Source organism: Poromitra crassiceps (assembly GCF_964638095.1).
Source record: "Poromitra crassiceps genome assembly, chromosome: 20".
NCBI classification, from domain to species: domain Eukaryota; kingdom Metazoa; phylum Chordata; class Actinopteri; order Beryciformes; family Melamphaidae; genus Poromitra; species Poromitra crassiceps.
Genome location: NC_139637.1, coordinates 3004842 through 3029983, shown reverse-complemented (window position 1 = coordinate 3029983; position 25142 = coordinate 3004842). Strand labels below are relative to the sequence as shown.

The 25142-nt window shown below is 41.7% G+C and overlaps 2 protein-coding genes across 2 annotated transcripts in view; both read right to left on the bottom strand.

Moving 5' to 3' along the window:
- LOC310794494 (solute carrier family 26 member 9-like) overlaps positions 1 to 16401 on the bottom strand; it is a gene marked incomplete at both ends in the record, with an annotated part of 29903 nt that extends 13502 nt beyond the window's left edge. The window contains 21 exons of the mRNA XM_083656474.1: positions 4929 to 5112; positions 5437 to 5537; positions 6091 to 6150; positions 7614 to 7750; positions 8132 to 8186; positions 8830 to 9087; positions 9337 to 9480; positions 9841 to 9933; positions 10026 to 10095; positions 10190 to 10296; positions 10419 to 10514; positions 10686 to 10763; positions 10886 to 10999; positions 11231 to 11378; positions 11484 to 11566; positions 12007 to 12159; positions 12273 to 12437; positions 14512 to 14687; positions 14850 to 14960; positions 15894 to 16033; positions 16277 to 16401. Of these exons, the coding sequence (XP_083512600.1) occupies positions 4929 to 5112; positions 5437 to 5537; positions 6091 to 6150; positions 7614 to 7750; positions 8132 to 8186; positions 8830 to 9087; positions 9337 to 9480; positions 9841 to 9933; positions 10026 to 10095; positions 10190 to 10296; positions 10419 to 10514; positions 10686 to 10763; positions 10886 to 10999; positions 11231 to 11378; positions 11484 to 11566; positions 12007 to 12159; positions 12273 to 12437; positions 14512 to 14687; positions 14850 to 14960; positions 15894 to 16033; positions 16277 to 16401 (2598 nt within the window). The remainder of the gene's footprint in view (positions 1 to 4928; positions 5113 to 5436; positions 5538 to 6090; positions 6151 to 7613; positions 7751 to 8131; positions 8187 to 8829; positions 9088 to 9336; positions 9481 to 9840; positions 9934 to 10025; positions 10096 to 10189; positions 10297 to 10418; positions 10515 to 10685; positions 10764 to 10885; positions 11000 to 11230; positions 11379 to 11483; positions 11567 to 12006; positions 12160 to 12272; positions 12438 to 14511; positions 14688 to 14849; positions 14961 to 15893; positions 16034 to 16276) is intronic.
- A 2113-nt stretch (positions 16402 to 18514) lies between these two features.
- slc48a1a (solute carrier family 48 member 1a) lies at positions 18515 to 23018 on the bottom strand. Its single transcript, XM_083656808.1, has 3 exons — positions 22587 to 23018; positions 21599 to 21766; positions 18515 to 20657 (listed from the first exon to the last, which is right to left on the bottom strand). The coding sequence occupies exons 1-3, from the start codon at positions 22714 to 22716 to the stop codon at positions 20521 to 20523; spliced, it is 435 nt and encodes a 144-aa protein (XP_083512934.1). The 5' UTR covers positions 22717 to 23018; the 3' UTR covers positions 18515 to 20520.
- Positions 23019 to 25142: the final 2124 nt, after the last annotated feature.

The following is a 25142-nucleotide window of genomic DNA, read 5'->3' as shown; positions in this document are numbered from 1 at the left end:
AGTGTCCAAACCTTAACACGTGTTTGTGTGTAGTAGTATGGTATATTCAAGTGTCCAAACTGGCCCACGGGATGACTTTGCAAGGTGTCAAAATGGCACTAATGAAATGTAATGAAACTATTTTCATTGGTCTTTGATATAGAGAAGATCAGTTGCTGTAAATTGTAATGCACAGTTACAGACATTAGACTTGATCATTTGTTTGATAGGCCTAATGGTAGCTCGGACAACCCTATGTGAAAATGTGTTCTTCAGTGTTTTCCTCATGTTAAAGGAACAGCTCACCCTAAAATCCAAAATACATATATTCCCATTCACCTGTAGTACTATTTATCCATCTATATCGTTTTGTGTTAGTTGCCTGAGTTTTGGAGATATCGGCCGCAGAGTTTCTGCCTTCTCTCCAATACAATGGAACTGGATGGCATTTGGCTTGTGGTGCTCAAAGTGCCAAAGAAATGCATTTGAAAAACTCAACAGCAATGTCTCTTTCCAGAAATCATGACCCTGTTATTCAAGATAATCCACAGACCTTGTTATGAGCAGTTTAATGGAGGAACTATTTTCTTTTGACTGAACTACACCCGCTAGCAGCTAGCTAGTTCCTACATGAGACTGCAAAAGAAAATAGTTCCTACATGATGAAACTGCTCACAACAAAGTCTGTGCATCATCTTGAGTAACCGGGTCATGATATCTGGAAAGAGACAATACTGTAGTGTTTTTCAAATGTTTTTTTTTGGTGCTTTGAGCACTACAAGCCGAGTGCCATCCAGTTCCATTGTATTGGAGAGAAGGCAGAAACTCTGCAGCCGATATCTCCAAAACTCAGGCAACTATCACAAAATGATATAGATGGATAAATAGCACTAACTCAGGCAACTATCACAAAATGATATAAAAATAGCACTACAGGTGAGGTAAAACTAATGTTAAACAAAGTTTGACTAAGCTCCAGCTACATTGTCAAATATGGCCATCTGCTCGCCACCCAGGCTTTTTACTTTTTCACATATTATGTACGTAACTAACTTAAGCTAACTAACTATCCTATGTGAACAACATTGTGAGACTAAACTCTGGCTGACACCCCAAACACCTGCAATCCGCAACAGAAAATGTTCTATTAATGTTTGTTTATTAACCCCCCCCCCCCCCCCCCCCCCCCTTCCCCATTATATTGAAATGAGTGATAACAAGATTTGTTCTGGAGACCATACGAGTTTTTATATAGAGCTGATTGTAAAGGTTATGCATACATGTGTTTGTTAATGATCCTGGTTGATGAAATGTGCTATATTATCAGTGTTGAGCCAAGCTTGAAGAATAGAATTGCCCTGAGTGTGGCTCAGTTCTTGAAAACGGTAAAAGACAAGACAAGAAATGCCTGTTAAGCAGAAAAGGCTGAGACCACAAGTGTTATTAAAGACGGGCAAAGGAAGGACCAAGGACAATCCAAGAATGAAGAGAAACCACAAACATTTTAAATCACATTTTCATTAAAAAATAAATAAATCTTTCTTCATGCAACCAAACCACCATTGGCTTTTAGCTCTGCTTCAACATAGCCTACTCTCTCACAATGTATTCAAAATCTATTTATTAAATATTGATATCCATCTAGACTCCACCATGCATGATTCATAATATTGAATTAATTAATTGTGCATAAGTTATTGAATTATGGGGATGTAATAACACCCTCGATGACATGTTGCATGCATTATGTGACCTCCTCCCATGCTGTGGGGTTGTAATGAGTATCCTCAGCGTTGCACCACACTGTGTTGTTTTGCATTGTCTCCTCTTAATTTCCCTGCTGATACTGAATGGCTCAGTAAGGAGCTGCTATCTGGAGTCATCACACCGAGGTTTGTATCTAATGAGAAGACAGGAGGAGAGGGTACATACAGTACCTGCTAGGCATGTTTAATGAGCTGATAGGATGATAACACGTCTCATTGATGACAACATCTCACATTGGTCCCATGTCAGCCCTCCCTCGATAGCCACAAATCAATCTTTTGCCTCGATGACATGTTTACTCACTCCATCAGAGTGAATAGGAAGGTTAAATTAACTGTTTATCCGTCTTGTGGAGTTGCTCTCCGGTGCTTTGTTACTTATCCTTTGGTCCCAGGGTGAGATTTAGGGTATACTTTATGAAAATGCAATGAATCCCTCCTTTCACACAAAACATTCGACAGGAGATAAGAGCAGCCATCTTGGCCCCATGCACAGGAGATAAGAGCAGCCATCTTGGACCCATGCATCACAGGGTTTTCAGCAGCCTTATACATCAAAAAATCGTTATCTATAAATAATAAGGTCAATCTCAAAAGACCTTTATAACAGCTTACGGGTAATGTATATGCAGGGAAATATGCAATATACTATATATATATATAATATAGCATAATATATGCATATGCAGGGTAATCAAGAACTCATTACACCTAAAAGTAAAAAAAAAAAAAAGTCAAGCAGGTGGACCAGTACCCTATTTTCCATGAAACATGGCCTTGCATTTAACTTTAAATAATTAACCGTCCTCCAGTCAGAGTCAGACTCAATAATTTTATGCCTTAATTAATCACCTGGAGAATGTTCCATTGTTGGTGCATTTAATTGCCATCGGACTACTGCAATGAGACAATGCATAACATTAATTAATAACATCAGCTATCAGTGGTCAGATTTTCCCTCAGCAGCAACTGTGTAAACAAACCCTGTCCAAAGGTGATACAGTTTGCTGAAATTGCACAATCAAGATTTATGATCCTCTGGGCTGCAAACTGGTTTGTTAATGAAGCAGAAGAGATCCCCCAACACAAGCCTATAAGATGCATCATGCAAAGTACCAACTGCTGTCGCTTGATCAACGTCAAACGGACGTTATTTACATTTCCACAAGTGGCTTAGGCCCGCTCTGTCATCCTCAGCCCCTGACACGACTTTCTAAAGACTGGCCTTACAAAGCCACAACCCATTTGAGCAACAGTCTCTTCCTGGTGTGTTATTTTGAGCAGCAGTCTCTTCCTGGTGTTATTCAACAGCTCCAAATTTGAATCTGGGTTGTGAAAGGTCACAGCTGAATATCTTCCCTGGGAGGGCTCTTCATAAAGGCGGCCAAGTGCTAATTGACAAGGTCCCATGACTCAACGAGGAGATACCCTCTGACACCAGGCAATTAGTCTCAATAGTGCGAAACCACTGGGCGTGTAAACAAATGTAATACATAAATCTTTCTGCTTCAAATTTCCTAAAAGGGACCTTGTTAATTAAACCACCGTGGTCAATGAATGTGCAACGAGTGTCAAATTTATTTCTTAGCGAACTTGCAATTACAGGGATTGAGAACCTACAGTCCATTATAACAGCATCTCATTAGGAAATGGATTTAAATATTTATTAATTCAATGCAATCGTTTGACCTCCGGATAGGATAGTTCTTTCTACCAGTGTAGCATCACTGATAAGGGGTAATTATATTATATGGGACCATAAGAGGTCATGAAACCGTGGCAACGGCAAGTTGAGGTGATTTTCATATCTTTAATAATGTAAGGATGACATGGCCCTTTTTGGATTGTGATAATTACACCACCATCCTTTGGGCTTTAATAAAACCTTTTTCAACCCCAGTGGATAACCTCAACGTTGCAGGGTGGCACAAGGCTGCTTTCCTTAGCTCCTGAAAAGTTTACATTTTGAAGATACAAGGATTCACACAACCGCAACACTATGAGGCCATTTACACCTGGCGTTAACATGTGGTTTCTGCCATCAGCTTGCAATCAGATTGTATTTTATCACTTCAGCCTGATTCCATTTACACCTGGCGTTAACATGCATTTTCTGCAATCTGATTGCAATCAGATTGCAGAAATGGTTGTCCTCTTAATCCACATAAAGTTGCTGTATCCAGATTGAGAGGACACATTGCATTTACACTTGTGTTCAATGTGTACACAATGCATCCCTGACCACCTCCGGAGGTGGTTTGGTCGATCAGATTGCAATCCATCTTCAATGCGTTTTGGGGGTGTTTACACCTGGCATTTCAAGTGATAAAATACAATCTGATTGCAATCTGATCACAGAAAACACATGTTAACGCCAGGTGTAAATGGCCTCTGTGTTAAAGGGGTAGTTCACATTATTTAACGCCTAGCCCTATTTGCTACTTACCAATGATGATGTTGATTGGTAGAGTGTCAGCTTGTACATACAGGAGCGTGACCCCATTGACCTTGCATTTGTTTCTTCCCAACTTTCCTGAGCGACTATGAGGAAAAGGATGGATTGTGCTATGAAAGAACTCTAAGTAAGTAGTAGTAATAAGTAGGGGTGTCACGATACACTCAGTTCACGATACGATACACGATATTGGGTTCACGATAACGATACGATACGATATTTTAACAATATATTTTTGCGATCGATTCGTAAATTGAGGGGGCATCCTCCACGCTAATTTGAGTCATTTCACCATTTTCATCCTCCGTGTCTGTAACGTCCCTCGTCTGTTCAAAGTAACAAAGCAATGAAAAGGAGAGCGAGCATGCAATCAGATGCAGATCAGTGCCACCATGTTCAGCTTCTTTTTCTCGCGATATGAGATTTCATCTCAACGATACATATTGTCACGTTTTGATATCGCGATATATTGTGAGACGATATATTGTGACATCCCTAGTAATAAGTAGTAGATAAGCCTAGCCTTTCAAAAAAAAAAAAACTATCCCTTTAAGTTTAGATGAGTGAAAAGAAATAAAACGAACTAAGCAATCACCTTCAATGTTCAACATTCAAACAGAAGAAAAGAAAAAGGGCCTTCCATTAGATCTCATCATAACCATATGCCAACCTGAACACTCATTACACAATTTATCATATTTCTCCAGTTCAGACCTATATATATATACCGGACATGTAGTAGCAGGCATGGGGCTGGTGCAGCAGAATGGAACCAGAGAAAGAGGTGCGAGACTTTCCCAGAGCTCCAAATTAAAGTTGATGGCTGTAGAAGAAGCCTCGTAATCACTTGCGGTGCCAATTTCCCCCGGAGAAGATGAGGGAGAGCAGAGGAGCAGATGTGCACCGGAATATCTTAAGACGATTTCTTAATCGCTTCATAAATCCATCCATCCATGCATCACAGGCATACCAACACCATCATCAGCATCAGCAGCCCGCAGCGAGGCCAGAGATACCACAGCCAGCCAGGCCCTTTGAGCACCTGCTACCCAAACGCAAGTCAGCTGCCTACAGCCCACATAACACTTCTCTTTGTTATATAGTCACTATGGAGCCACTCTGCTGGTGCGGCTCGCTGTAATTAGAACGTTATTCGTCTGTATTATATGAAAAGAAGGAAACCTAGTATCCCCCATAAAAGAGACGAGAGATAATGATGAAAGTGTGTGAAAGTGCTGATGCTGTATCCTCCCTTCATTCCCCGTCTGGCCTTTTCTCTCGGAGTCTCGTCTCCACAGGGACGAGGCAGACTGCTCAGCTGGCTGCACCTCGCACAGCTGTGGCCGAACACACAGAGTTAATTACAGGGCCACTGTCTGCGTAGTCTGCGCAGTCAGCAGCTTCTTCGCTCAACAGTTAACTGTGTGAGGGGGGTGGGCAGTTTCCTCCAGAGTCCCCCCTCATTATCTGCTTATGGGCTACTTGTTGTCAGGGCAGGGGGGCTCTTGTGCTGTAATACACTGCCCCCTGTCAGCGGAGTCAAGTACTGCGCCCAAGCTCAAAGCAAAGGTGTTTTTATTCGGATAATTGGACAGGCTGCTGACGACAGTAAAACGATACACGATCAAGCGCAGAAACGATTTTGGCAACAATACATTTTTGTAAATTACAATTATAGTGAAGTTTTTTTTTTTTTTTTTTTTCCCTCTATGCATCAAGTAGTCCTCTTCAGTACATTCCTCCAGTTCATGTTAATGGAAACACTGGCTGCTCAAAACATTTCCTGTAAAAGTAAAATAATTCTTAGGTATAGAATAATGGTTTCGTGATGATAAAAACAAAGTAGTCAAAATCATCATTTGGTGTCAGCTTGTATAGAACGTACTGTACCTGTTCCAGATCCTTCTCCTCGATAATGCTAAAGGCACGCTCTTGTCTTTCTCTCTCCGTCTGTAACAGAGAAGAATCACAATAAGTCAAGCTGACATGTATAATGACACATTTGTTAAAGGAGCACTCTGCCCATTTTCAACCAGCTTTGTATCATTAGAACATCAGTAGTATATCAGAAAACTGTAAACGGTTTTGAAGTCTGTCATTTAATTTGACAGTTATTGAGTGTTAAAGTGTGGACCAGTGACATCACTGGTCCACACTAACTCAAATTAATAACTTATTAACTCAAATCAACTCTCAATAACTGTCAAACTAGGTTATTGAGAGTTGATTTGAGTTAATGAGTTATTAATTTGAGTTAGTGTGGACCAGTGATGTCACTGGTCCACACTTTAACACTCAATAACTGTCAAATTAAATGACAGACTTCAAAACAGTTTACAGTTTTCTGATATACTACTGATGTTCTAATGATACAAAGCTGGTTGAAAATGGGCGGAGTGTTCCTTTAAGCAAATCTGACATGTAACCTTATTTCAGTAATCTGATTGCAAAAATGAGAATAAAATGTGTTACATCAAAAACATCAGAATGTGACATTAAAGAGACTAACAGTTTTCCTCCTATCATGTATTTGATAACGTTTTGCTTGTATGTCCCAGGAATCTTAAAAGGTAAGGTACATTTGAAAGGTAAGGTAACTGAAATAGATGGGATCTGAATGAATTACATTATAGACTGCAATTTTAACAGGCGATCCGTAATCTGTAATGGACTTCATTTTGAAAATACTTTTCAACCCCTTTTAAACAACAATTAACTTCTTAACTCAATAGTAGTCACTCTGAGTATCAGCTATTCTTTTTTCGAGAACTGCTTTTCTCTCTTGAAAATGATGACCTGTGCATAGGCTGATTCAATGAATCTTCTCAGACTTAATGTCCAAATAAATATGGGCAAATTGGCAAACAATGACTACAAATGTGTCTTTTCATTACACTTTTTCCACCACTGTGTTTTTTATCCACATTGATTTTGTCCCACTTACATATTCAAATAATACCATGTATCCTGTCAACTGTAACTGCCTCAAAAAGCTTTGTCAGAAAGACAAAATCAGAAGGAAGCATACAGGACGCAGGCTGACCTTAGTGAAATAGAACTTTTGTTAGTTGGGGCACCTGTGTGGTAACCTGACGCTGCCAGATGGATGTAGGTTGGTTCACATTTGTTTCACAACATTGTGAATTTGTGAACAATACCGCCCCCATCTGGCGGAGTCAGGTTACCTGTGTGGCACAAAACCTTTTGTGATATTTCTATTGACTCTTGTTAAACCAGATAAGGTGTCAACAAGGTAGGCTAAGAAGAGGAATGTATTCGTCAGAAAATAAAGCTTGCTGCCCCCCACTTGTTAATCTCTCCCTCTCTCCCTAAGCTTAGAACCTTAAATAGCAGCTATTGTGAATGGGATGTTGTGTAAAGGCTTCTTACGATAAGATGGGGGGGGGGGCTACCTTTGGGGAGACTCCGCTGTCTCCGGCGGTCTCCTGAGCAAAGAGCACGGCATCGTGGACAGAGAGGAAGAGGTGACCGCGAGCGATACTGCCGTCCTCAAACACCCCTCCCACCTGCAGCTCCTCGTACACCTGGGCTGCAAGCACACAGGTAAACATCAGGCAAGGAGCGGTACCACCAAGGAGCGGTACACAGTGAACGAACTCCATGCATTACATACATAAGCACAGGGGGGAGGTTTGTAAATGACTGAAACAACAATCTGCTCTCTTCGGATTACCACTTTGTCTCAATGGGAAACACAAAGTCATGTACCCCCCCCCCCCCCACCCACCATGACAGGTAGCAAGACATTTAATTTCCGGCTTGCAACTCTACTCGCTTTCGCCCGATTGTCCTTCCCAGACTTTAGCACTGTGTCGGAGACGGGGCCTCTGTTGTTGTTGCCATGACAACTGCCACAGCAGAGCCAATAATAAGTTTGAAATGCAGTGACGGAGATCAACGGAGATGTTACCTTGAATGTTGGCGAGGTACAGTTTGATGCCCAGCATCTCGTAGCTCGCCTTCATCTTTTGAGAGGGGAAACAAAAGAGAGGAGAATGTTCGTTGAAATGTCGGACAAGCCCAACTAATGCGTTACACCCATACTACGAACCGCCAGTGTTGGGCAAGTTACTTTCAAAATGTAATATACCGTACTACATATTACTAGTTACTTTCATTTGAAAGTAACAAGTCACTTTACAATATTACTTTCTGTGTAGAGTAGGCTAACTGGTTACTTATTACACTACTTTTGCATTACTTTTACCAAAACAACAGCAGCAGCAGAATGACATCGCCGCCCCGGAACCATCCCGAAAAATAATGTCAACCGCCTTGAAGTCAGTGTAAACAAGTCAAAATTCTAAATGTTATTCTTTTCCTTTGTTATTGTCATCTATATTTGTTATTTGCATAAAAACACACAGTTTGATTAGGAAATCATTGTATCATTTTTAAATATATGCTTTGATTTAATCAAATGTAACTCAATTTGTAACTTGAGTTACTTGACAAAGTAACTGGTATAATATTACTTAAATCCTATAAGTAATAAGTTATATTACTGAGTTATTGCTAAAAGTAATATATTACATGTACTTTTGTAATGAGTTACCCCCCAACACTGCTAACCCGCCCCATACGGTTTTGTACTGCAAACAATCTGACCTTAGTGAGCACTTTGATGCCCATCAGGTCTATGAAGCAGACCCCGGCCAGGTCCAGGATGAGTGTGTGGAAGGGCATGGGCAGGGACTCCAGGGTGACGTGAGAGGGACTGGGCGGCGCCCCCTCCTGGTCGGGCGTCCGCTCGCCCAGCTCAATGTCACTACAGTGGAAGTTGACATAGCTGGTGTGCGGCTCAGGTGTGCTGGCACCGCCATCGTTCATGTCGAAGTCGCTCTGCAGCTCAAGCTGTGATATGGTCTAGATTTGGAGGAAATATGTACAGAAGCGCTAAGAGGAAAGGCCACAGGTTATATTTCACAGATGACGGGTGTATTTCACAATATTTAATATAAAAAATATGTTTTTGTTCTTTTTTTTGCATGTATAAGAAGCCTATACAGACTACTACTACACTACTACTATTTGTACCAGTACCACACGTCCACACCATGTCTCTCTTTGTATTGTTTGTTGCACGCAAGAGTCCAGAAAAAGTACTCCTCCCACCTGAGACTTCATGGTGACCAGAGAGCTGGGTTTCCTCCTCCTCATCTCCTTCTCCTCCTTCTTCTCCTCTCTCTCGTGCTCCTGCTGCTGTTTCTTTAAGAACTTCCTCCTGGCCAGGATCACTTTGCCAGGGTCCAGTCCGGTCTAGGCACACAAAACACACGTAGGTACGGTAAACACTCATGAACACATGTGGTCAAACACGGGCTGACCTTACCTGGCAACCCAAAGAGGTCATTCAGTTCACTGTACCATGCATTCAAACACGGGCTGACCTTACCTGGCAACCCAAAGAGGTCATTCAGTTTACTGTACCATGCATTCAAACACGGGCTGACCTTACCTGGCAACCCAAAGAGGTCATTCAGTTTACTGTACCATGCATTCAAACACGGGCTGACCTTACCTGGCAACGAAAAGAGGTCATTCAGTTCACTGTACCATCCATTCAAACACGGGCTGACCTTACCTGGCAACCCAAAGAGGTCATTCACTTCACTGTACCTTTTTGATGACCTTCGCGCGGAATATTTCCGCATTGGCAAAATAGAGCGGAGAGCAGTAGTTGACTATTTTCACGCCCTTTATAGGTGTCGCCTACGGAGGTAAACAAACTGATCAGACGCAATTCCCTTTGCATTACGTTGTGCGATGCCAAAAAAACACTGAAGAATGTAGAGTTTCAATACCTTACTGTACACCTTGGGGTTTTTGTAGATATCTGTATCCATGATCTGGACCACTGCTGAACCGTTACGGCTATGAGGAACACAGGAATATACATTCATATTTACTTGGCAACTTTTTTGCAGCATTGTCAGTCCTTTCGTTTCCGTCATCCAATTCCACTCACAATTGTGTCTTGAAGATCACCACCAGGATGGAGGAGCCGACTCCGACGGCGACGCCGTAAGGCAAGCTAAGAAAGAACGTGGCTAAGAATGACACAACCCACACACACTGGACACGAGAGAGGACAGAATGAGGACACACACTGGACACGAGAGAGGACAGAATGAGGGAAAAATACATTGCGTTTCATGCTTCAATATTCTATCTGAGGCACGGCTACGACGACTTACACAGTCCAGTTTGCTCTTCTTCCACAGGTAGTATGGGTCCGAGAGCTGGAGGAGGGTGTTCTTCAGGTTGACTGCAATCAGGGCTCCCAGCACTGACTGGGAAAAAACAGTGCTAATATTAGCGCGCTTGTAACTGCTATCAGGGCTCCCAGCACTGACTGGGAAAAAACAGTGCTACTATTAGCGCGCTTGTAAATGTTTTACTGCTCATTCAGCATTTTAGATTTACATTTCTGAAATCACATAGCTCTACATAGGTCTACCTACTTTTGGTAGCGGCTTCAGGAAGGCTCCCAACGCCAGCATGGTAACCATCACGACCAGCATCACACACAGACTGGCAAACTATGAGAAGAAGGGAGCAATGGAGGAGCGTTGGTTAGTGGTTTGTTCATTATCACTTTGTTGTTGTCAATGTTTATGTTTCTTCATAAGCTTCCATAGGCTTGACCTATATATACACCCACCTGTGATGTTCCTCCTGCACTGTCTACAGCCAGAGTCACAGACAGAGCGCAGCAGATGACGTGGATCTTAAAGAAGGACCCAAGGAAGTTGCTGCAGCCGAGGGCCAACATTTCCTGTACGCAAACATGCATAAGCGGGTGGGTGATGTCACTTGAGTAAATTGTGATGTCATCAGTGGTGTCATCAGTGATGTCACTTGAGCAATTGGCTGAGGCTTTATAAGTGGTGGAGGTATAAGTAGGAAGAAGAGGACAATCATCAATCAATCATCTCCAGAGTCTCCACCCTAGGAATGGAGACGAAACACCTGTGCTACAGGAGGGAATAGAAGATGTTATCTCTACCTGGTTGGGATCCACATCATAGCCATGCTTGGCTGCCAGCGTCCTGCCCATCGCCAAGTTGATGACATACCCCACTATTGCGAGGGAGAAGGCTGTGCTCAGCATCTCATCCCACTCACTCACTGTCGGCACGATCGCTGTCGGGAATCTAGGATGCGCGGAAATAGGAAACGTGTCTAAATGAGATGGTGAAAATGGCTTGAATGATCACTTGTAACCATTGATTCTGAGATTGCTACGTGTGCTTTTTTACCCCAATGGAATTTCTCCCACTACGTCCATATGATAAATCTCAGGAAGACCCAGAGGGCCCGAGATTGCTGTGGCCACCACAACCTGAGTAGAACGGGAGAAAGACATCAAACATCTCTTCCGACCTTGGAATGGATCTTACAACTTAGCTGGGCAACGCTTTATTGTCCGGATCCCCAATGTCCTAAGAATTTCCTAGAAAGGAACTGTTATTTTCTTAGGAGGTTTCCTGGAAAGAACCATTCAATTATATTATATAATTATATTAATGACATATTCACATATATATGAATGACCTCTGTCTCTACTTGTTTTGCCGTTCTTTGCAGAAATTATTTGAGAAATGTACAAGTAGGCCTATCTTATCGACCAGACTGCTCACATTTCCTATAGGCTATAACTACTAAATCATTTCTATGGTACTTTCCAGGAAGCCTAAGGAATTAACCGTTCCTTCGTAGGGAAAATGAGGACCCGGAAGATAAAGCGTTAGCATTTAGCTGGGAGATGTCTGCAGCACTTACGATGATGATCTCCATGGGGACGGGGAAGGGCAGCTTGTGGCGGTAGCGTGCGCTCAGCTCCTTCACCACCATCAGCACCACGCTGCTGACCAGAGCAAACACTAACGAGGCCACGTTGCTGTGAGGCAGGCCGCGGAAAATATCTGAGAGAGTCTGAGACAAACGCATCATCTCAAATGAGTGGATAATAACAAGAACAAGATCATTTCAATAGTAAATCATATTCTGAACGCATTTTAAATTCATAACGTAGTGTCACTACTTACATAGATAACGGCCAGAGGGCCACTATAGGGCGGCACCTTGATGCCGAAGATGTACTTGAGCACTGAGATGAGGATCTGTAGTCCTGCAGCGGTCATGAAACCTCGGACGAAGGATTCGGACAGATAGATGGCCACAAAGCCAAACTGCATCAAGCCCAGGCCCATCTACACAGATAGAATCAGAACAGAATCATTCTCAATGTGGGACTGTTAGAAGGCACAGAAACGCATTCGATTTTTTGGCGTACATTTCTTTTACATTTGACCAATCAGTATCTTCCTTCCTTGTCAGCATTTATGTTTTCTACCTGAAATGGTATTTGTGACTTAACAAGGATCGCCACCCCCCTTCTAGATGATCTATATAGGAAGATTAAAAAAACGTTCATATTTTATTTTTTCCTCAAGTCTCTAATAACTACATCTGACTGACATACAGTTATCCTCTCAAACTCCACTAAGAAAGTCGGAAAGACCTGGTGGCTGAGTGGTTAACGCCGCCTTCTTTGCAATCAGAAGTTCAGTGGTTCGAATCCACCACTGGCTTTTAGCAATCTCTGTCCCAGGCCAGAGCTTCTTTACAGGTCCGGTACCATGTAACTACATATGAACTACAGCTGAATAGACTCACTCCATTTTACAGGTCCGGTACTGTTCTGCAGTGGGTTGCACCAGCTGTGCGTAAGTTGAAACGTAAGCTAGTTTGAACGTAAAGTCTCACTAAGTCCGAGTTTACGCACTACTAAAAATATTTGGGTTGCACCAAGTGAAATAGTTACAACGTAGGCATAAGTTAGAACTTAAATTTTACACCTATGTCTTACTAGGTGTAAAGTCCTCCGTAAAATAGCAGTTGGCACGGATTGCAACTTGGCACCGTGGCGCATCGTGGTTTTGCGTCCGCAATGCGCTCTCTGTGATCAATTATTACATGCTTTGATATTTATGACTCACGCTTTTGTTTCCCACAAGCTGCAGCACTGCATACAAATTAAAATAACCGCAACAATTTAGCGAGGCAGGGGAAATTAGCCTACAATACTGATGAAGAGCTCACAGATAAACGTTAACAGTAATATGAACCTAAACGAACGTTACTCAATAACGTTCTCATTTGGTTAGTGTTGATGAAATATGAAAGCACTAATTTGCGGTGGGCAACATGTCCTGTTTTCACTCCACTTAAACAACCGTAAATAAACACCGTTTCCACCGTGCTTTTCACTGATTGGTCACAGATACTGTACACGTCATTGTCTGCGACACTATTTTGGTTAGTATGGACTTTAGGGTCTACTAGTTAAGATGTAACTTACGTCTCCGTGGTGCAACTCAACAAAGACACAACTTTAGTGTCAAACTAACTAGTTTGAACGTAGCAGTTAGTGTGGACTTTACACCCTAACTTAAGACAGAACTTACGTTCAGCTGGTGCAACAGGCTGCAGAACTTCATGATTTCCTTTTATTCTTTCCACTTCCTCTCCTCACTCAGTTCACTTCCTTTACCTCACTTCTTTCCCTAGCTTTACTCCTCACTAATGAGTTATTTTGTTCACCTGTTGGTTCCCTCACTGATTGTCCCCATTCATTTCACCTGAGTTTCCTCCCTCCTTATTTAAGTCTGCACTCCTCAGTTTCCTCCATTCCTTCCACACCAGTGCATGGGGCGGCATGATGCACAGACAGCACTGGTCAGATGAACTTATGTTTTACTCTATTAGTTTTACATCCTTATTCTTTCTTATTCTATATCCTTATTTCTTTATTTGTATTTTAGTTGATGGATAACTTTAAACCTTGAGTTTACATGGGCTAAATTTGATTTATCTTTTACCTAATCCTATGTTTTTGTGTCTTCCAGCATTAAAGGGCAGCTCCTGTGTTTTTCCTCATTTCCCAAATATTGGGTGCTGGACAAATCAATATTTTCACCTGGACAAAAGCTGTTTCTGGACACTCATTATATTTCTGCATCCTGACCGATGCCCAATGGTGACAAGTCCAAGTGAAACTTAGAACCCTCCTTTACAGGTACCATGTAACTACATATGAACAACAGTTGAATAAACTCACTCCATTTTACAGGTCCGGTAGCATGTAACTACATATTAATTACATATGCACACCAATGTAATTACTGTGTAATTACGTTCTTAAGGACCTGTCACCATTGCGTTCATTCCCAGTTTCTTCTGCAAAGTCAAGTGAGAAATCAGAGTGTAACTTTTGTGTGGTACCTGTATGATGGCCGTGAGGCAGGCCAGGGTTCCAGAGATGCCCAGACGAACCTGGTTCATCCTGTCTGTGTCCACCACCGTAGCGTTGAGAGTGGCGTTGAAGTGGCTGAATTCAGCCTCTGGGGCCAGACGAAGACACACCATTCCCACCATAATGCTGAGAACAGCAAAAGTACCTGGAGACGGAGAGCAGGGCGAGCAGTCACATCTATTCTCTTCGCCCCAACTAGGCCGAGCGGAGCGGAGCGCAGCTGATCTGCAGCGTGCAGCAGCAGCGTCTGCTCACTAATCACTGTCAGCCTAGGAAATGGCTGCAGATAAATCATGTAGATTTTTACCTGGGACCATCTGGTGAGCGGTGCCCATGAAGAAGTAAGGGATGAGGGGGAAGAAGGAGGAGTAGAGACCGTTGACAGGAGGGAGGTTTGCCAAGAGGGCAAACGCCATGCCTGGAAAGAACGGGGAACATTCGAGCTGTCAGATCAATCCTGATAGAAGATAGAAAAATGGTCTAAAAAAAGGCTCGTGAGAAAGAAGCTTTTCTCTGACGACTATAATATAAACTGGAGCCAACTTGCAGCGACTAGCATCAATCAGAGGGTATTGTAGAGAGAGAGCATGAATTGAATTGAGAATGCAGGGAACATTCCAATTCAGTTCCTGGAGTTGGAGTTGCACCCAGACACAATTGCAATTTAATTGGAATTACAGAAGACAAACTAGAATTCAATTAAATTCCACTTCTATGAGAGGCTGACACATATTGTGAATCAAATAAGAGCATAAACCAATCGTACATTCAATCATCAAGTATGTATATTATGATGACCAAATACCGCCTGAAAGAAACCTTTAACATTTTATGATATTCCGTATTGATAATTTATAACATGTGTCATCTCAGATATGTGGTGAGAAAAACACAAACTGTTGAAATTCCTGTTGTATTGGAATTGATGCATTCATTCATGAACTGACCCCAACCCTGATAGAGAGAGAGAGAGAGAGAGAGAGAGAGAGAGAGAGACATCAAAGAGACAGACAGAGAGAGAGACATCAAAGAGACAGGGAGAGAGGGAGAGAGACAGAGAGAGAGAGAGAGAGACAGAGACAGAGAGAGAGAGAGACAGAGAGAGACAGAGAGACAGAGAGAGAGAGAGTCAGAGAGACAGAGACAGAGAGAGAGAGAGAGAGAGAGAGAGAGAGAGAGAGAGAGAGAGGGAGAGAGACAGAGAGAGAGAGAGTCAGAGAGAGAGAGAGTCAGAGAGACAGAGACAGAGAGAGAGAGAGACAGAGAGAGAGAGAGAGACAGAGAGACAGAGAGAGAGAGAGAGAGTCAGAGAGACAGAGACAGAGAGAGAGAGAGAGAGAGAGAGACTGACCCTGGGGAACCTGGATGGTGCCGGCGCTGACCCCGCTGATGACATCACACAGGAGGTTCTCCTTCACGTTGTACCTGGGCAGCCAGCTCAGTATAGGCAGGTGTCTGTACAGCAAGGCCTTCAGTCTGGGCACAGAGCATCTGACAGCAACAACACAGTCAAATCTTAGCAAAAGGTCAAGAGGTCAAGAAACTCAAAAATAAATCTTTGAAAGAGCTTTCGTTCTCTTGATGTTACTTGAAATTTGAAAACTTGGAAAAACATCTCCAAACTTTGGATTGAGTCATCACACAAATCCTCTATTTGATTAGAATACAAAGCTTGTGTGATAAGAGAACGTGTATTTGATGTTGACTCATACGGCTGTTATTCTGTTTCTGTACCTGAATAGTTTCTTCACTTTCTCCCCGATGGGAAACTGTCGATTCTTCTTGTCGAACTCTCTGTCAAAGTCGGGGAGGTTATATGCAGACCTGTCAATCACGTAACGTGGGCGGGGCTGGTGCATGGCTGCAGCCTATCAGGACACATTTAGCCCTATAGAGAATAAAGAATGGCACATTTTCATATTGTATCCTAGAAGTGCAATTAAAAAAAAAAATCAGGATCTGAGAATAAAGCCGATTCACAACATCCAGACTCATCAAAATTACCATTAATATGTAGTACCCTGCAAAATTTTAAAAGAAAAGTGTACCGTAATTTCCGCACTATAAGCCGCCCGCACCGGAGTATAAGCCGCAGCAGCAAAATTGCCTGTTTGTTACATATATAAGCCGCACCGGACTATAAGCCGCAGGTGTTTTAATGTTTTTTTTTTTTTTTTTTTTTTTGTGTTTTAATGTTTAATTACCATATGTAAGGGTTCATGCACAGAGGGGATTGTTGGGAAAGAGATGGCTGTTTGAGGAAGCTCCCATTTATTAACATTTCTACAAAACAACATAACACAACACCACCTGTGTTTTTTTTTACAGTGCACACAGTGTCCGCGGTGTGGTGAAAAGAGGGCAAGAGAGGAAATTAAAACAGAAGTGGATTTATAGTTAGAAAGAGTGCTAAAAAAGTTTTTTTTTTTTTTTTTTTTTTTTTAATCCATAGATAAGCCGCACCGTTATATAAGCCGCAGGGCCAAAAAACGGGGAAAAAGCTGCGGCTTATAGTCCGAAATTTACGGTAATTCAATCATTTTTTTCTTTCTTTTTATTTATGTTTCTGTTAAAAACTAGTCACAAAAATGCTAATGGTGTGAAATAATTTCACTTGTTTACAGTGAAGGTATAAGACAATAGCTAGGAATATGTTAGCATCAAGGTCATGTGACTTCAAGAACATAGTTTAAATAAGTTCATTTGCATTACAAAGAGGCTGAAAAAAAAAGTGATGTTATCGCACCATACCAGCAGATTTTTCCACATTTTAACAAGATTTGAACAAGATTTGATTTTGATGAGGATCATTTCTGCAGTTCCTACAGAAAGACTTTGTACTGATGTCTTGTTAGTTACATCTAAGTGACACAGTTCAAGTGCGTGGCCTTCATGGTCCTAGTGGTCCTAATCTAACCTTGAAGGCTCCAGCAGCAGGTCAGAGGAGTGGGAATGTATTTGATCAACACCAAGTAAATATAGCAATAGCACACCATGTTCACCCTAGTTCACCCTGCCCTCAATCATCTTACCCATGATGTATCCTCAACAGAAAACCCCTAAAGATCATATTTTGTTCAAGGTATAAATACATGTTATAAATCACATTTATATTGACACAATATCATATTTAAATGGCAATATAATCGTATTTTAGTCGAGTTTCGAGTGAAGTTTCAAACTTGAAACAGGAAAACCTGCAGGTTATAAAGGGAATTTAGCAATGATTTCATTAAAACAAAATGTATAACATTTTCGGGAGGGGAATGCCCCTCAGTTTATTAGATTATCAGTATATTCGTTTCTTAGAAATATTTTGGCGGAGGGTTCAGATAGTGGAAGAGGCTGGGAGAAATAGCTAGAGAGCTGAATTTAAAGACAGATTCAGCGCTTTTAAATCAGCAGTTTCCCAGCTGAGAATACAAACTATTTGCAGTTGGTTTTAGACAAGAATGTGCATGCAGTGAAAAGCTTTTTTTTCAATGACGTTTTTGTACTTATGAAACAAGTCTTTCTGACAGACCAATGTTGTATGTTGATTTCTTATCGGACTGTGTCAGTGATAAACATAATTCATATTTGGACAAATTTAGATTGCAATTTATGAACCGATACCTCTAGAAATGAACACACCGACCGTCTCAAACCCAAAATGATCTGTTAAATCAAGCTCAGATTACAACATTGACAATACAACATAAGTGTGAAAAACACAGTACTGTACCTTACAGCTTAAGGAAGTAGTCTGGTGGCATTTGGCTCAGGTGTGATTATTGCCCACCTGTTTGAGCTGGAGGTGTTGATTATTTCTCTTTTCCTCCACTTGTGCTTAACACCCTGCACACCTTCTGGGTGGAGCTTGAGATGACAAATTTGGCACAACCAGACTCGAAGGGTTAGCTGGATCATTTTTACAACAATGGTTATTGATGCACAACTGTATCTGTCCAGTGATAAACTACGAGGAGACGGCATGATGAAATTAACAATGTATGCATGTTTAATGGGCTTCACTCTTTATAGCATCCTCACTTTCATTCTCTCATTAACAAAAACACACAGTTTTACACATTTTATGGTAATACGTAAACATAAGCTATGGCTGGAACTAAACAACGTACAAAAAAAAACTAGTTCTACTTGACTCACACAAGTCACTACTAACATTTTGTATAATGACATGTATAAATATAAGTGTTGGTTAGCATTAAAAAGGGTCAAACAGAGATGACGATAGGAAACACACGATTATTTTTCATTTGACCAGGACTCCCACATGTTGGCTTTGTGGAACACATGGCAGCAATGAGTGTGCAAAACAATGGCAGCAATATCAAAATCTAAAGTGCAATTATTTAATATTTATCAAATCCATCTGGTGTTTTTCTTTGCAGAGGAATGTCAACTTTTCAAAGCTACTGCAACAGAAAAAGCAAGTCTCCCCCTGGTGGGGAAAAACATGAATAGCGGAAAGACATTTTGTTCAGGCATTTGACAACAATGCAATCCTTCTGAGAGGAAAACCATGACATTTGGCGAGAAATAAAGTACCGTAAATTCCGGACTATAAGCCGCACCTTTTTTCCCGTTTTTTGGCCTTTTTTGGCCCCTGCGGCTTATATAACGGTGCGGCTTATCTATGGATTTTTTCAAAAAAAAAAAAAAAAAAAAAAAATCTCTCTTTTTTAGCACTCTTTCTAACTATAAATCCACTTCTGTTTTAATTTCCTCTCTTGCCCTCTTTTCACCACACTGTATGACACTGTATGACACTGTGTGCACTGTAAAAAACAACACAGGTGGTGTTGTGTTATGTAGTTTTGTTGAAATGTTAATAAATGGGAGCTTCCTCAAACAGCCATCTCTTTCCCGACAATCCCCTCTGTGCATGAACCCTTACATATGGTAATTAAACATTAAAACACAATAAAAAAAAATACCATTAAAACACCCGCGGCTTATAGTCCGGTGCGGCTTATATAAGAAAAAAATTGTCAACTTTGCAGGTGCGGCTTATACACCGGTGCGGCTTATAGTCCGGAATTTACGGTACAACAAATTCTCATACTTTCTTCTCTATGGTTGGTTAATGTATTCAAGATTTCAGAACATGGACCAGTCTCTCCAAAAAGGTTTGTGAGTGTAAATATTCTAATCTGTGATTTTTGTTAAAAGACATTTTCGAGGGGCTGCTTCACAGACAATGAAGGGAGGTGAAGGACTTTGCGGACACTGGGGCAGTGACTGTCTGGAGATAGGGGCACAATCTGTCGCTCACAATAGACCCTTCTGACGGGGGCCATTTTGTGTCTAAAAGGCAGGGTAAACACAGGTGCGAGCAAAACACTAAGGAGGGTTTCCAACTGCCATGATTGGAATGCCATGGAATTTGTAAACCCTCATTAGTGTTCTGCTTGCACCTGTGTTTATTCTGCCTTTTCGACACAAAATGGCCCCCGTGAAAAGGGTCTATTGCTACTCAAGGTATTTCAGGTATAAAAGCACCATCAGATCAACAGAGTATTAGCAGAGTGTTTCCTAGTGACAGGTTTTAGTTTTGGTTTCATTTTATGATATTTCCGTTTAAATTATAAATTATTTCGATATTGTGGACAGCATTAAACAATTCCAAAATGTAAAATCCATCTCTCGAGCCTCCTTGAGCATTCATTCCAAATATAACCTCTACCTTCATTTCAGCAAAGCCGTTCCCAATCAGGAGTATATATTGTAGTTATGACTACTGACAGGACTATAAGTGGGAGAACAGGTTACAAAACAAAATGCAGGGCTTGTTAAGCAGGTGCGACAAGTGCGACTCTAGTCTGTCCGTGTGGCAAAAGTCACATGACTTTTTTAAATCTCGCCATGTCTGCTCTTCCTCCTCGTTGTTACAAAAGCTCGTTGACTGGTTCCGGCTGGCAGAACCAAAGCCCTCAAAGTCCACCGGGCCCAGTCTATCAAATCAGTACTACTGACTAGAAGTCGCTGAGGATGCTGATGTCTGCAAACTCCTGGCGGTATCGATACGAGTACAGGGCCAAGAGGAAGGCCCATTTGAGAGTCAGGAAGCTCCACACACAGGACAGGTAGAGGCTCCTGGGGTCAGTGGGAGCTGTGTGAGACAGAGAGCCAGTGTGAGTAAACAGTTCTGCACATATGGCATATATCCTCCTCCTCGCATTCTGAGAATCCACTCCTCTCTGGGTCAAAACAGGATATGAGTTATTGCTGGAATTAAATTTAGTCTCCTAACTAGGGCTGTGCAATAAAAGCGATACGGCAATGTATCGCAATACTTTTTTCCGCAATACTGTATCGATATTTCAGAAAGATATTGTGATATATATAGGGGCGGCTGTGGCTCAAGAGGTTGAGCAGGTCGTCCACTAATCAGAAGGTTGGTGGTTCGTTCCCCGGCTCCTCCAGTCTGCATGTCGAAGTGTCCTTGGGCAAGACACTGAACCCCAAATTGCTCCCGATGGCTGTGCCAGCACCCTGCGTGGCAGCTTTCCGCCTCTGGTGTGTGAATGGGTGAATGCAGGCACATTGTAAAGCGCTTTGGATAAAAGCGCTATATAAATGCAGTCCATTTACCATTTGCCATATCGATTTTTAATTTTTTGCACAGCCTTGGGTTCAGTTACACAATAAGAATCGTTTTTATTTCAGTGCGTTCAGTAAGACACTCAACACTCAGTAGTTCTGACCAAATTTGTCCACTAAGTCATCAAAATAAAGTGATGTACATATAATTACACTACCTGGGTGCTACAGCGTGTTGTATTTTTTTTAGCTCTATCTGTTCATTTTCAGTAAATTACGGTATGTAGAGTATTGCAATATATCGCAATATGTATTGTATCGCAATGTATCGTGATACCATCGTATCGTGATCCATGTATCGTGATACGTATCGTATCGTGAGGTCCTTGCCAATACCCAGCCCTACTCCTAACCATCATTCGTATTGTATTCAGGTCATCATAAGCAATACAATTTGATATGATACATAATTATAATTAGAGCAACTATGAACAGTGGAGGAAGGCTTACATTGCTTCTGGGTGATGGCGAGAGTGAGGAAGATGATGAAGGCAGTCACAGCCAACACAGAGAACAGCACGCCGATGGCGATGAAGAACTTGAGGCCTTTGAGCCAGGTGCGCCAGTAGTCCTGCAGGTACATGATGTGTGTGACGAGGGCCCAGAGCGCCAGCACTCCTGTCAGGACAGATCAACACTCTTAATAATATGGAGTGTATAATGACAACTTAGAAACTACATCAGAATATCTTGTGCACATCATTACAGAAAGACATGAGAGGTTCACTAAAACAGACATTTTTACAGTGTCAGATTCATAGAAACACCACCAAAACGACACTTTTAAATACTTAGAAATGGTTGTTGACCGGTACAAGCATTCTTTTATGTGTGCTATAAAGATTTCAGCTCACCACTAAAGTGACACAAAAAAGGAGGAAGGAACAGAGAACCGAACAAGGAAGAGAAAATGACTAGCACCATTACCACACCGGCCTATTAATGAAACTATATGGTGCTATGCTGCTGACACTGTAGCATCTACTTGCACTTTTCACTGATGCGCAGCTTAAACTATTTATGCCCGTTTAGTTGCACTTTGTATCTGTTTTAGTTTACTCTTACTTGCACTTTGAATTGATGTGCATTTTTAATCTGCTGCTTTGTGTTTACTTTTATGTTTTGTCTTAATCATGTGTGCTTATGTGTCTGTGTTTTTATGCTCGCTGCAAACCAAATTGCCCTTCTGGGACACTCAATAAACTTGAACTTGACCAAATTGTATGAAATGTTTGCAATCAATAATAGCTGGAAGGAACCTGTGTGCTTTTTGACTATGTGGTTTGGAGGCCTACTTGATTAGCTAGATTAGTCAACAACATACATGCTCTTATACCTCCTGTCATAGGAGTCCTGTGTATAAGAGAAACTTGACACTCATTGTAAATAGTAGCGTACACCGTTATTTATTGTTATTATAGGCCTGTTGTTGTCATACCTGACAAGCCCCCCATAGCCGCCGTCCATGGTTGTTGATATGCAATATTCCAAACCAAGAAAGCCGAAAATCCAACCAGCATACCAAATGTAGCATAGCCTATGCTAATGTACGTTCTGCTGACCACCATTGTAATGCAATGAGGTAACTTTACACCCTATAATAAAGCTTGTAACGGGAGGAAGTATAAGAGCTAGTTTAAAACCACTAGTCTGCTGTGCTGCTGACACCAACAGCTTGTTACCACATTATGTAACCGCTGGCGGTAACGTTACTAGTTACTATCCGAGAGTGATAAGAAGAAAACGACAGGAGGAAAGTCCCCTCGATCGGCCCCAAAGAGGAAAACAAACGGTCGCGAATCAAAGGTAGCTTTCGAAATAGCAAAATGGTTGCTTGTTCGTTCGTGTGCCTGTTCAAAACACCGACGACAAAAGCAAAAGTGTTGATCTCTCGGTAGCTAGTTAGTCGCTCGCCGCCACTGCAAAGATTGTATGTTGTTGTGATGCTGAAAAACGCTACTACTGTGCATTTCCGTCTTCAGCCAGGTCCAAAAAAACAACACGTCTAATCGGACAGAAGAGTTTTCCCTCTGTCTTCCTGGACCAAACACGCGCTGCATTACCCTGCATACAAATACTTATCAATGCATACACTTGGGTCTATCAAAGTGAGATAATGGAACTTATCGAGGGTATGATTATCAACATTTTCTCACATGCAGTGAACTATCTTGTTCTCGAAATATCTTTGTTCTGAAGAAAGAAACCTCCGCCTCACCGTGATAGCGCCTCTAGTGGAGACAAAAGGATTGCATTTCTAGACATCTATGGGAACCATAATGCTGGAGTGGCCACAACTAAATTAAAATTATTATGGTGATAATGTGGTGACATTATAGCTACTGTATGTAAGATAGTATGCATACATTATTGTTTGAATAGTCAAGGAAGTCCACTGTCATTTATTTATCGTAATTAATTAATTAATTAAGTTAGTTAGTTAGATAGTTAGATAGTTATTTTGTGTGGAGGTCTAGTGAAAGAGACCATCTTTTAAATGGACAACCCAGCTGAATGTCTTTGAGCAAGTCACTGAATCCCCGTCTGCTGTTCTCTAGTCTAGCTGACCCATGACCTTTGACCTCCCTGGAGGGCAGGGCAAGCGAAAAGAGAATTTCCCTCCAGGAAACATTAAAATGTATCATTATTATTTATTGTTTTTGAGGCATGCTCTACAGTTTGACAGTGAATCAAGCAGTAATGCAGCTGTGTTGAAAAAACGGTGTAGTCAAGTTTCAGATCTTTCCTGCGAGGGTTATCATGGTGCTGTGACGAATGGCACAGACAGAAGGAAACCACAGTCTTGTTTCACTCAAACCAAGAAAGCATATAGCTTCTTCACAGGAAAAACACACCGCAGCATTGCAAGTGGGTGCACACACTGTGGTTGTACACACACACACACACACACACACACACACACACACACACACACACACACACACACACACACACACACCACTCTTTCTCTTTCTCTCTCTCTCTCTCTCTCTCTCTCTCTCTCTCTCTCTCTCAGCCCCTACACACACACACTCACTGTCTTACTCTGCCCAAGCCCGGGGCCACTCTCATCATGACCGCTCGGCGAGATACAGGAAGCTGTGTCCACTCACACACACAGTGTGACTGTGGGGCAGCGTGTAACCACCATCAGGCGTCTGACGGTCAGGAGCAAAGGCTTCAAGAGGACGACAGAGGTGCCTCAAAGTGTGGAGGAATCTTACACGAGGTTTCAGGTAAAAGCAGTCTATTCATAGCTTCTTAAAATAGTGAAATCTATGCTATTGACTGATTGTTTTCACGCTTTATTATTATTATTATAAAATATTCTATCATAATGTCTTGTATCATCCTATGGAAATGGCGAAAACTATCAATATTCTGAATCTGAGATGTAACAGAAAACTACTCTCAATGTAAGCATTTGCAGGATACTCTGATCAATTATTACATATCTGACATGGTATTGTGAACATTTTGTTTTTGATATATCCACATAATTTTACTATTGCGTCATATCTCAAGAGACACTCAAGAAATCGCTCTCTAAATAATATATGTGATATATTTGTCTATATATTTAAATATTTCATATATTTTGAATATATGTAAAGCTGGATTCATTTGGTAACTGTGTGTCTGTGCTGCAGTGGTTCAGTGACGGGCCTGTGAAGACGATAGTGAGAGAAAGGCATTGAGGGGCTCTTCAGTCTCTTTAGTGTCTTTTCCTCATGAAGCACTGTCTGCTTTACCTCCAACTGCTTTACCTTCACTCCTCCTTTCCTCATGAAGCACTGCCTGCTTTACCTCCAACTGCTTTACCTTCACTCCTCCTTTCCTCATGAAGCACTGCCTGCTTTACCTCCAACTGCTTTACCTTCACTCCTCCTTTCCTCATGAAGCACTGTCTGCTTTACCTCCAACTGCTTTACCTTCACTCCTCCTTTCCTCATGAAGCACTGTCTGCTTTACCTCCAACTGCTTTACCTTCACT